At 50.8% G+C, this 12,910-nt stretch overlaps 1 protein-coding gene across 6 annotated transcripts in view; it reads right to left on the reverse strand.

The window, feature by feature from the left end:
- The window catches only part of SPTB (spectrin beta, erythrocytic), a 114,434-nt gene that overhangs the window by 39,004 nt on the left and 62,520 nt on the right, over window positions 1-12,910 (reverse strand). For all 6 annotated transcript variants that reach the window (XM_070593722.1, XM_070593718.1, XM_070593719.1 and 3 more), the window contains 11 exons: window positions 10,322-10,473; window positions 8,953-9,126; window positions 7,585-7,676; window positions 7,109-7,189; window positions 6,712-6,827; window positions 6,182-6,294; window positions 5,175-5,362; window positions 3,419-3,536; window positions 2,594-2,752; window positions 1,365-1,667; window positions 493-643 (listed from right to left, as the gene is read on the reverse strand). In XM_070593722.1, the coding sequence (XP_070449823.1) occupies window positions 493-643; window positions 1,365-1,667; window positions 2,594-2,752; window positions 3,419-3,536; window positions 5,175-5,362; window positions 6,182-6,294; window positions 6,712-6,827; window positions 7,109-7,189; window positions 7,585-7,676; window positions 8,953-9,126; window positions 10,322-10,473 (1,647 nt within the window). The remainder of the gene's footprint in view (window positions 1-492; window positions 644-1,364; window positions 1,668-2,593; window positions 2,753-3,418; window positions 3,537-5,174; window positions 5,363-6,181; window positions 6,295-6,711; window positions 6,828-7,108; window positions 7,190-7,584; window positions 7,677-8,952; window positions 9,127-10,321; window positions 10,474-12,910) is intronic.

Here is a 12,910-nt window from a genome sequence, read left to right on the forward strand (position 1 = left end):
TCTCAGTGGGGCTTTAGGATTGGAGGCAGGGGTTCCCAGCTGCTCAGAGGGCAGGCCACCTTCTTTATAATTAATTCCCACTAGAACTTCAGGAATAAGGGAGGTTAAAAGTTGAGTCAGCTCTCACTAGAAATGTACAATGCGAAATTACTTTTTTTAAAAGCCCAGACACAAATTTCAAGATGATTCTTCAAGGAGGCAGCAGGGTCTCCTATTTAAGACCCAAAGCTATAAACCTATATTGTCTCTGCTGGAACTTGAACCAGCAAAGAGAATGAAAGATGAACAATGCCTTATTGGTGCTTATTAACACCTTCTGATTATAGATCACCAAAGCAGTGGCCTGCTCGCTGGAGAGTTTTGCTATCCCTCAAGCTTCTTTCTTGCACCATTAGTTGATGAAAGAAGCAGAATTCTAAAGCTAGATTTATCCAAGCCGGGGTGCTGGAGCACTGAGCTAGAGGCCTCAACAGGGAGATATTGCGGTCTCACCGTTCCCCTCAGTGAACTGCCGGGTAGCCGCGATGATGGCCTTCACTTTGTCCCCTTGGATGGCGATGTCAGCCTCCATCAACTTGTGCTTCTGTAGCAAGTCCTCGACCTCCAACAAGTGTTTCCCAAACTCGGCAGACAAGAGGTGAGCCTGGCAAAGAGGACAGACAGGGTAGAGGGATCGAGGAGAGGTGAAGAGACCTACACGCTAGAAGAGACCCGTCCAAATGGAGTATCCATGGTCTCAGGGCCAGGGTGAGTCAGAGGCAGCTGGAAAATGGCTGCTGTTCAATATGGAAGAAGCTACAGAGCAGGAGCTCCTACTAGGGGTGCCCATCAGAATCATTCATGGATCCTCTTACAGCTCAGGCCCCATACTTGATCTCCTGCATCTGCCCTAGGTTTGGGCCTGGGCATGTGTATTTTTAGAAAGTTCCATGGTCACTCTGATGTGCGTCCTCAGTTAAGAGCCACGGTGGTAGAGGGAGAGGAGATTCAGACTTCCTGGCTGCCCCTATCGGGGGAGGTCTGGATTCTAACCAGTCAAATTGTGATTACTCGGGGCCTGAGTCTCCACACTCCTGATTAATGTCTATCTCTTCTGGGTCCTGCAGGTTGGCACCTGTCCTACTACGAACCCCAGATTTCTTGATCACTGGGGAGACAGGGGACCTGGGCTGGTGACTTGTCTGGAGCCCAGTGAGCCAAGAAGTCAACAGGCAGATGCAGCCAGACACCGTGCTGCCTGTTTGTCCATTCTGACTCAGACATGATTGGCTGGAGGGGCATCTAAGGAGGCATACCCTAAGTGCAGGGCCAGCATTGAGGCCAGAGGGGAACCAGGGGCATGGGGGATGGGTCCCAGGGCCCACCTTGATGTCATCCATCCAGTCAATGCTGTGCAGCATATCCTGGAAGAGCTTCTGCAGCGCCAGGGTCGTCTCGAGTCTCTGGCGCCGGGACTGCAGCAGCTCCTGCAGGTAGTTCCACAGGCGCAGGATATTGTCCTTGCGGGCCGTGATGCGCTTCTGGTCGTGGTAATTCTCCTTCTCCAGCTCCTGGGCCAGGTCCTCCAGGGCCCTCACTCGCTCCTCGTAGGCGGCTGTGTCCGTCTCGATGGCCTCGTGCTTCTTCTTCGCGGCCTCCACAGCTGCCAGGTCATACCCAAAGTTGTCCTGCCCACAGGAAGAAAACAGGCAGCTCAGACAGGCTCCCCTTGGCTCATCCCAGTTGCAGAGACACGGCAGGTCCCTTCAGAACAACTGCTACCTGGGAAAGCCAGCCCATTCCCAAGGAGTTAGTCCTGCCGTCTTTTTCAGCCAATCTTATCAGAGCTAAGTTCTGGAAACTAAATGTCTCACAAGAACCTTTAAAAGAAGCTCAAGATTTTGCTCACTGTGCCACACGTGTGGGAATGCTGTGTGTTGTTACCAACTGAGCCCTTTTGAGGCCCGCTGGCACTCACCACCCTGCCTCGAGTGGACCTGCCTGCTTCTGGGCAGGAAGGGGCTTCTCCCCAGGACTCCACGCAGCTGTAAACAGATGGCCTGCCCCCACGCTATCTAGGGTGCACGCACACCCTCCAATTCTCTCAGAACACTCGCTTTCCCCTTTCTAGATGGAATTTAATTTGATTCCAAGCTCCAAGTGGGAAGGAACAGGTGCTCTCATGGAGAATCAGCCCTGGGGCCAATTTTTAGCTAGTGAAATATGACACTGTCCTAGAGGTCAGAGTCCAGAAGGCATGTCTGACACACACGAGGCGCACTCTGTGTTCATCATGTCCCCTGAGGACCAGTGTTCAATGTCAACTCGATCCCTGGCTTTAGTTGATGCCCCTGGCTCACAGAAGACAACCTCAGGGTCATTTTTGGATTGTGATGCTTGTTCCTAAAAATGAGACTTAGTAAATCCTGGAGAGTTCTTCCCCTGATGTGAATCTTGGTCCCCCCCCAGTCACGGGGAGCAGGGCTGCAAGGCCTGCGAGAGGCTTATCCTGCTGCTGCTGAGAGCCAGCCTGGACTGCAGCCCAGCTGACTGCTAGCGGCTCTGGAAAGCCTCCCCTCTCCTGCCATCCCCAGACCACCTCCCGCCCCTCCACCTGAGCCACAAGGCGCTGGTTTTCATTGAGCCACGTCTCTCTCATCGCGGCCTTTCGGTCAAAGCGCCGGGCCAGCTGCTCCAGCTTCTCCTGCCGAATGAGCTCATTTCTCAGGGCCAGCTCTCGCCGATATTCAGCTTCCTCCAGGCTTTCCCAGGCCTGCAGGAGGGACAGAGAATTCCTGGGGCACAAGAGGAACACCTGGGTTTGGGGGTTCCACCTCTCGCCTGACACTGAGTGATTTCAGAAATCATGCTCCCGGGAGAGGTGGTGGCAGATTCAAGTTCAGAGCAGCCTTCTGCCCTTCATGTCTGGACGATCAAAGGTCGAGGAGCACTGGTCATGACCTCCCAGTTCCCTCTTCCCCTACACCTGCCTCAGATTCTTGGCCTAATATAATGTTAGTTTCCTCTGTGGGTGCTCAGTACATTCTTACTGACTGAATGGCTATCTCTATTCTATTTGAACTTCCAGGTGGGGTGTTAAGCCTTCACACCTTTGAAATGGCATAAGGCATTTCCTTTCTGTTATGGGTAGTTAATATTCCATACTCCAAGATACTCAAGGTTCTATAGAGAATAGGCTATACACTTGGCTCTAAAAACATGGATTCTGGGCATCTGAATAGGGGGCTGAATTGATGGATGGTGGTGGAGTTGGACTTCTCAGAACTAGGTTCAGACAGTGCCCTCAAATAGCCAGCAGGTGCCATTAATAACACCAAAGAAAGTGGCTTGGTTTAACCCTGTCCAGTGACCACTCCCTCTGCCCTTATCAGGAACTCAGCCAACCCACTGGAACATGTAATGGAAAATGCTGCCATACCCGGTTGATGTCAGACACTAGTTTCCCATCATGTGGCGTGTACACTTTCTGATTGTTGGCTCTCATCCGGGACTGGATGGTAAAAAGTAGGACCTCCAGATTCCCCTTCTCCTGAAACCTGTCAACAAAGCAGAGGAAAGGCGATTTGTGTCAAGATCCTAAGAGCTAATTTTTTTGCCAAAGTCAGCATGGAACCCTGGAATCTTGGAGCTTGGATAGCAAAGCGTATTTCCCTTAAAAACAAGAAAAGTAAAGGGGTCTATAGGTCTACTTCCCTTCTAAAGCATCTATCATCCGCGCCAACAGAGACCTAATGGGGGTGAGTCTTTACAGTACAAAGCAGAGCAAACACAGCAGCCACCACAGCATTTGCTTATCATTTGCTTCCACAGGGGAATGGCTAACTGCAGTATTCTGGTAATTCCTGTAGATATCAAGTTTTACCAGTCGATAGAAAGAAACTCTCCCCTGTTCTGCAAATGATGAAGGCTTCTGATGCACTTCTGTCAGTTTTTTATTGAGTGAGTCAGTAAAAGCTTAAAAGCAGCGTTATCCGCATAGGAACATATTGCACTGAAAGCAACTTTCATCTGAGTACTAATGAGCCAGCTCTCCTGACAAGCCCTGAAGGCCAAATCCTTCCCAGGGAGGCGGAAAGGCTGGGCTCCGGGAAGACTTCAGGTGTAGGAGATGAGAACTGGCAGCAGGATGGATGCCTGGAACTTGGGGTCCAAGCTCCAGGTGACTGGGCACTTTCACATTTCTGCATGAATGCAGGTATTTACCCACTTCTACATCCTCCACATGGCAGGTGAGGATCGGGTGTAAGCAGGGTCCCCACCCTGAGGCCAGCCTAATAGATCTGACTGCTCACAGGCACTTCAAGAGAGTTGTGGCCCTGGGTGCAACCTACATAGCCAAGAGATATCACCCCTGTGTGTAGTGCCTAGTAGACGCACAGAGGATGTTATCTGTCATGAATTTAGGACTTTAAAAATGGGTTAGTGTCAGACCAGAAATCAGCTACTTGTTTATAGTGCATTCTAGACTCTGTGTCTCACCTTTCCCTGTTTGAGAGTCATGAATGAAGAGTGTGGAAGATGAGCGGGGGAGGAACAAGGCAGAAGGTACCAGTGAGGAGCTAGAAATAGGTTTCAGGAGAGCTGAACAAGCTAAAAGTAGGCGAGCTGGAATGCCTGATGTGTATGTGTGTGTGTGTGAGCACATGTGCATTGTGTGTGCACGTGTGCAGGCCCTGCACACACTGGAGTGAAGCAGCCTCCCAAGAGGCAAGCTAAGTGCTCTACTGATGAGCAGTGACAGAGGGGAGAGAAAAACAAGCATGTACTTGATGATCAAAAAGCCCCCACACTGAGGGCTCTGGGGCTGAGAATAGAGGTCATTACCAGAAAACAAACCTGTGGCTCAGTGCACAGACAAGAGAGGAACTTTCTAGCACTGGTTCTTTAAGAGACTCGGAAGCCTGGGATTTCACTCCTATTCCCCTTCAGGGATCTGGGAAAGGACTTTCTTTGGCTATGAGTTGGGGGTTATTCATCGATGCCCATTTCCTATAGGCTGACGGCTCAGGAGCAGGGGGGCAAGGAAGGGATGAACTAGGCGACAGAGGTGAAGCTCCCTAACCTCTAGGATACGCCTCCCAGATACACTTCTCAAGGCCCAGAGCCTGGCTCTACCTTTTGGCAGTTGGTTTCTCAGCCACGGTTGACTACCCTCCCGAGTGCCAGGGCCTTACTTGGGCGGCTTCTCTGTGGTACGATAGGTGCTGAAGGCCTGCAGCTGCTGCTGGACGCCAGCCAGGGAGTTGGCAAACTTGCGGCTGTTCAGGACAGTGATGGTCTGCTCGATCCAGGTGAGCAGGTCTGAGGCCAGCCCGCTGTACTTTTCAATCATCTTCTCAGTGTCCATGGCATGGTCAATTACCTAGGAAATCACCTTGTTACTCAGTCATCAGAAGGACAGTGGGGACCACAATCAAGGTGGGCTCCCTCTCTCAGGCCCTGGAGCATTCTATGTTGGGTTTGTTCCCTGAGCCCAAGACTGTGGCTAAGGCGGAAGGAGTGGACTGGCAGTGGGTGAAGTCCTCCTCATGCACTGGCAACATCAGCAGGGAGCTGGTCCTGCTTGGAGCTCAGGAGCAGCTCCCCGCTTCCCTTAACCCTGCAAGAGATTGGTAAGATCACTGTGCTAGGACATCAGCCCCTAGAGGGGCCAAGGTCTTGCTTATTTTAAAATGCATATTAGAAATTAAGGGCTTCCAGGCACCATCTTTGCTAAACACCAGGTGCACAAAGATGAATGAGAAATGGTTCCTGTGCTCAAGGAGCTAAGGACCCAGAGGGGAAAGGAATCTGGCCTGAGGGCCTGTCCAGTGGGGTGGATGCCTGGTATACCATGGGCACCTAAGGGGCCTGAATCCACCATAAATCAGAAGATAAAAGCCCATTTTGTTCCTGTGGAAATGTTCATGAGACTTGGGTCTGAGGGTGGAAAACAGGCTCAGAGCTGCAGGCTATGACAACTTTTAGGACAGACCATCAACTTGCTTTGGAACTCAGCTTGGGAAACAGGAACTTGGCAATGCCCGGCTTCAGAGGAAGTTGGCGGGGGTGATCCACAAACCCCACCACAGCTGGGACCAGACATGAAGCTCTCAGGATGGAAAGGGAACATCTCACTCAGGGCCTGGGTGTGGCAAACAGGGAACAGAGGTGACAGTCTGGTTACGGAACAGCTGGGTACCTTGCCGACGCGCTTGCCCTCCACCGCCAGCACCTTCATTTTGGAGAAGTAGTGGTAAAATGCTACCACGTAGGTAATAATGGATTTCTCATCAGGGTTTTCTGTGAAGACATCTGCAAGGGAAAAGGGTGTGCTCTCAGGACCAAAATGGAAGTCAGAAATGCAGAGCTCAGACGGTTTATCTCCCATTCCTCTGCACGAAATTCAACTATAGGCAACAAGTGACAACCAGTGGGCAAGAATGGAAGAGTAATGGGTCTGTGATTTTAGCGAGAGGATGAAATCCATATTAGGACCACAAGAAGAAAAAAGAAAGATCCAAAGACTACTACACTTTTCCTGGGCCAAGCAAAGTGTCAGGAACCAACTTAGACCTGAAGAGCAGGCCTCGGGTGGAGCCCAGGCCCTGCCACCATCCCCTCGCTGTGCCCACAGCTCGCCTTGCACTTGGCCTAGACAGTCTGGCACTCCCTCTAGCACAGTGGGCACCATCTCCCACTGTCACAGTAAAGGAATGGGTGGCAGCTCACCTTCAGGGTCCAGGAGCGGGATGATGCCCAGCTGATGCTCAGCCACGTCAAACGCATGCTCTAGGTTGTGTCGGGCATTGGAGTCCTTCAGCTTATCAAAGTCAATCAGGTCGGGCCTGGGGATGAAGCCAGACTATTAGAAGAAAATGGCCACAGCACCCCCACCAACAGGGCAGCCTGGCATGAAGCAAAGACACTGGCAGATGCAGGCAGCTCGGCAGGAGAAGTAGAAGGAGGAGATGGGAGCAGAGCAGGGGGCAGCTGTGAGCGTCAGCATGTGGGGAGGGGACAGTGGGCATGACTAGAAGCTTGAACTGTAATCTATAGGTTGAGCGCAACGTGTCGAAATACCCCCAGGGATTCTGCCTCACTCCCACAGCCCCCTCCTCCCTCTTACCGGTGTTTGTGGATCAGGGCATTAAAGGCCAGGCCATCTTTCCAGCTGGTGGTGAAGTCAGTGACCTTGACTTGGGGATAGCTGCAGCCAAGAGAAACATTAAGACCTAAGAAATCAATTCTTTTGGGGTCCCAAACAAGTATATGAAGTGAGGGGCCAATATACCAGGAAAGGAATGGACCCATCCCTTCTCAAGCTGCTTCAACATGAGGGCAGCAGTTAAGCCAGACAAAGAGGCTCCCCCATAAGGTGGGCTCAAGAGACTCACACCCAATAGACCCTACGTCTGACCCAGGCAATGCTGGAAAGGAATCCTGTATTCCAGGCCTCAAAGAATCAGGTCAGGATAGACTCTGCATCAGTTACGTGGAAGCTGCTATAGTTCTGGGTGATGATGTCTATGTCCCTTGGGGACGACAATGCTTGCAGGGAGCAAGGGGGGAGGGACATGGTAGTGGCTGGTTCCCAGGGCATACTCTGCCGTCTTCATCTGACACCATAACAGCAACGCATCCTTGGCTGAGCGCGTCTCACGACCTTCTTGAGTTTGGACAACAATGTCCTGAATCTGGGGGTGCAGGAACAAGAGGGAGAGGAATTAGATTTGCATGTGGCTCAGTGCCTTGCTGCTCTCCCTGGAAGGCTCCCTCTTTTCCTCTTCCACAGCCATCCCATCTGCATGGCCAGCCCTGCAGCAACACCACACCCTGAGGCCCTGCCTCCCAGGGCCTCTTTCCCTGCCTTAGTCAGCTGCAACGGTACAGGGACAGCATCCTCTGCCAGAGGAGACAGCTCTACCTTGATAACTCTAACAGGGTGCTGAGAATAAATGACAAGACACCTTGATTCCTCCTCGGGAGATATGATGCCCCGCAAGGCCATGAACAACACAGACATTGGAAGGTATTATATTTTGATTAGTAGCACCTCCCGCCTTTCCATTCTTCTCAATTCTGCTGTTATTACTCTTTAATTGTATGTATCCACACAGAGTGAGACTGGACACCCAAGACCACTTAGATGAGATCTTCAGTCTGCAAATTGTGTGCTCTCCTCCTCCTCCCTGCCCTTCCCTCCTCCCACTGGGTTCTTTCTGTCCCTGAACCAGCAGGTGGAAAACCCTGCTCTCCTTCTCTCGCACCTTCTAATTTCCTTACCAACAATCTGAACCTTAAATTTCAGGGCGGGAAGAGAAAAGTTTCTGACTGAAACACGTAAAAGCAGATCTTCTGCACTGTTTTTGCACCTTCTCAATAAAACTATTTCAAAAACCAAAAAGTTATGCCTGGACCTTGTGTTACAAGGATGGACCTTGAGGGTATTAGGTTAAGCGAAATAAGCCAGACAAAGACAAACACCGTAGGATTTCACTCATACGGCGAAGAAACTAACACACGGACAAAGAGAACAGATTAGTGGTCACCAGAGGGGAAGGGAGCTGGGGGATGGACATAAGGGGTAAAGGGGCGCATTTATAAGGTGACTGACAGATAATAATGTACAACTGAAATTTCACAATGTTATAAACTATTATGACCTCAATTTAAAAAAAGAGAGAGAAAAAAAGTAGATCTTTCAGGCAGATCTCAGCCCAGCCACTAATTTCTATCCTCTCCCTCAAAAGACTACACTACTGATAGAACGGCTCACCCTGAGCTTCTGTGATTCGCGATGCTGAAGATGGTCACTCCTTCCTACAAGCATCGTCCCACTGGACAGGTTTCTAGCCTTCCAGAACGTGCACAAATGCTCACACTTTTTCAGCATTTTGTAAGATTCCCAAGCCTTGTCCAGCCCAGAGAGGCTCCCTCCACTCCCTCTGCCTCCTCACCCCCAGAACCCACCTGGAAGCGTAGGATGATGGTCCAGATGAGGCCCAGGACCAGGCGGTGGTTGCCATCCACGATGTCGTGGGAGCCCATGTTCTCCAGGTGCACACGCTGCTCCTTGAGGAACTGCAGGGCCTTGTCCACATTCTCCAGGCAGTGGATGCGCATCTTCCCCTTTGTGGGCCTTGGCTGAGAGACAGCATTGGCCCCCGCGGGTGTGGAGTGGTCACCCCAAAGGTAGTTACAGGCTGGACATAGCTCCTGTCATCAGCATCCACCTTCCACCCTCCTGCCCAAACCCTGACTCCTACGCTCATTCCTTGACACTTTTCAACCCCATTCTTTCTGCAACCAGTCCACATAGGTACCACACCCGGGCCTGAGCAAAGCCTTCTGAGGGCTGACAGATGGCATTCAAACACAATGACACAACAGATGGTTAACTGAGCACGTACTGTGTGCCAGGCACAGTTCTAAGAACTATTTACTGCTAGTTGGTGATAAGAGTGGCTTTTAGTTTGGTGATTGATAATAAGTCCATACCATAATCCTTTCTCTCCATCCCCAAATGACCCCAGCCAAAACTCAAGGGGACCACCATTGATGAGTAATCACATGATCTGAAGGGTTCCAGTGGTCACTCTCTCTAGTGGGCTTTCAATGCAAGGTAAGAGGCAGGACTTCAGTTTGGAGTTGAAAATGCAACAGAAAAAGGTAGGACCTTTCATTCAAACACCAAGGATCTTAGAGTACTTCATCAGTTACAGGTATCTTTTCCCCCATTTTACACGTGGGGGAAATGAGGCAAAGAAGGTCCTGCGTGATAGGCCCAAGGTCACAATAGAAATATCTGAGCAAAACATGAACCTTAATCTAGTTCTTCCTCAGGTGCAACATTACTGCCAGGTAGGTTACAACTGAGGGGCCTGTAATAAATTTCCACTTGTAAGAGTGATAGAACATATAGGAAAATATCTTCTAATGCTTTCCTCTTGGTTCCAAGCATGCAAATTTCTCCAGCTAGGTAATGGAATCCAACTTAGTGTGTGTGAGGAGGCTGAGGGTGGGCCCACTGCAGGGCAGCCACAGATGCCCAGACCCCAGGTGGAGAAAGTCAAGAGCTTAGCACGGCTTTTGGGAGAAGCATGAAGGGGTGGGAGTGGCCAGGAGGAGGCAAGAAATTCTGAGAAGAGGTCAAAGAACCCAGTCAGCCAAGTGGACACCTTGCCTCATTAAGTATTGAAACCTTCCAGAAGAATAGAGAGAAAGCTTGGGAAGGCCGTGAGAACTGGAGATACCCCCAGACCATGTCTTTCCTAAAGAGGGGACATAGCACCAGTCCAGAACCCCAGGAAAGGAGCCACAGCACAGAAAGGGGCTTTACCAGCGTCTCTCCAGAGAGCACCTCCAGCAGCCTGATGAGCATCCGCCCATCCCGCAGGTCCCTGTAGAGGTCCGTGATGCGGCAGGGCACACGAGCCAGGTGCGAGTTCACCCATTTCGTGAAGGTCTTCTTCTGAACAACTTCCCGCTCATCTGTGGGGGGAAAGAGTCCTGGGTCAGGTACCCAAGGTTGGCAAGGTCAATGTACAATAACATGGGGCCAAAGGGTTTTACCTTAATCCCAAGTCCCCTCATCCCTGGCAGAGAGGTTGATGGATCTATTCCACCCCCTTCCTGGGAGTGTTTGTGATCAGGGTGTTACCTTCTGGCTACATGGGGTCCACGTGCCATGAGTGGGGCAATGAAGAGGTAATGCCACAACCACATTCTATGCACAGTATCAAGACACCCCTAATTCAGCCATCTGTTTCCCTGTGCCCGTCAGAATGCTCTTTACCACTGTGCCAGTGAGCTCAGATTCCAATGCCAGGTTCACCCATCCACCCAATACTCCCTCTGCCCAGAATGGTTTCTCTTGGCCCCTCCACCCCACCCTACTCCCTACACCCAACTCCTCATCATCCCTTAGGAGTCAGTGTAAACAGTGCTTCTCCAGAAAGCTTTTCCTGACCCCTAGCCTGGGTCAGGTCTCCCCTGTGTGCCCAGACCCCTCCGTCTGCATTTCTCATTTCTGTCTCACTTCACACTCGTATTACTTGGAAGTCTGTCTGTCTCTCCTGCAAGCCTGGGCTCCTTTAGCCCAGGGAAGTCTGTCTGTCTTGTTCACTCTATATCCCCAAGGCCTGGAGCCTGGCACACAGTAGGTGCTCCAGAGCTGTAGTGTAGCTGACGGCACAGACATTTATTCGGCTCCTATTGGTGGCAGGCCTGTGCTAGCCTGATGATACATGAAGTAAGATAAACTGCCTGTCCTCAAGGAGCTCCTGGTAGGTAGAGGAGATGATGAGCAAGGAAAGAGTGAGACTATGGGAGTGGACGACCCACACGGGGTTAGGGACCATGGAGGCTTGGCTGGGGGCTGTCCATGGATTATGCTATCTTTCTCACCCCCAGGATGACAGGCAGGGTTCTCCATCTTCAGACCTGAGAAGTTGACATGACATGACACCCCCCACCCCAAATCGGCATCAGCCCAAACCAGGCTTCTGTACCAGCTCAGGTGGGGTCCCGCTTAGCACTTCTGTGCAAATAAAGGCTGTAACCTGTCCAGTTAGGGCTGGGAAGCTTGAACATGCTGGGGAGAGGACAGATGGCTGGGATAACAGAAATAAAGAGGGAGGCATGAAAAATAAAGAAAGAAAGAGAGTGGCAGAAAAGACAGAGACGAAGGGGGAGAAGAAAGGAAGAGGAGTGACCCTGTCCTGTGGGTTTAGTGAACAGTCTGTGGCAACTGGCTTCAGGGCACTTTGCTTGAGGATTCCAGGCAGGAGCTGACCCGGGAGAGTCAGCTGAGCCTCTGGCCAGGGAGGATCCCTGGGGAGCAAGCGTGGGGGTCTGTCGGGGCCAGGGCAGACTCAGAGCAGCCCAGCCAGTAGGAGTCTGCACCGTGGGAGCGGGCTACGTGTGCTCAACTGAGCCCAAACTGTGGAAGGGCTGGCTTCGTAAATTATTAAATATCTAATTTAACAACAACAAAAAGAGCTGCCCAGCCAGTACGGCCTCAAGGGTATAAAGCTGGCGGTTCCTCAGGCTCACAGCATCCAATTCTCTCATACTGCGTGGCTATTTTAGTGCTAGGAACTTAGGGCCTTTACTCACTTATTCATTCATTCAGCAAATGTTTACTGTATAACCGTTAGGTGCTGGGCTCTGGGTGGAGGCGGGGAATTCAAGGAGGGGATAGGCAGACATATTGCCTCTCCTTGAGGCAGACATACTGTATAATAAATAGGAGTGCTGGCGTCACATAGAAAGAATTCTATGACAGACATCTAAATAAGACTTCCAAGGAAGAGGAAAAATACTACTGTTGACTATACAAATCTTAAGTAAATATAAAATTAGGAAGGCATTCATTCATTCTGGGCCTCTGGGCAAAGTTTCAAGGGGAAGCTCCCTTACTCTGGTGTCAGCTGCAAATGTAACCACTTTCCTGATTCCAAGGACAGCTTCAGCAAATTGTAACTAAAGTGTTGATGATATAGTGGATGGAAAGCGATCGCATTTATTCTGGGGCATGTTTGGGTTCCACAGAGCCAGCCCCATCAGATCTGTTCTTGAAGAGGCTCACCCTTCCAATCGGCGGTGGCTGAAATTTTGAGCCCCTTTAGAGGTAAGTGTCTCAAAAAAGTAAAGCCCTTTCTTATTTTCTTGTCTTTAAGAATCCCCAAATTTCAGGGCATGGGTGCTGAGACCCATTTATTTGTGATTGGCAAAGGGTAAGGAGGTGATTTTAGCTGGGGATGTGGAATTTCATTCTAGGATGCTGGGCCGGCCCATGTACCAGTGCACATAAATCACCCTTAGATCTCCCCAGTTTTCAACACACCAAGGCCGCCTCCGAGACCTCAGAATGTTAGAGCTGCAGGTTCAGAGCCTAGGCGAGCAGCCTCCTTTTACGTGAAGGCTG

This window comes from Equus przewalskii, chromosome 25 (genome assembly GCF_037783145.1).
Source record: "Equus przewalskii isolate Varuska chromosome 25, EquPr2, whole genome shotgun sequence".
Lineage (NCBI taxonomy): Eukaryota > Metazoa > Chordata > Mammalia > Perissodactyla > Equidae > Equus > Equus przewalskii.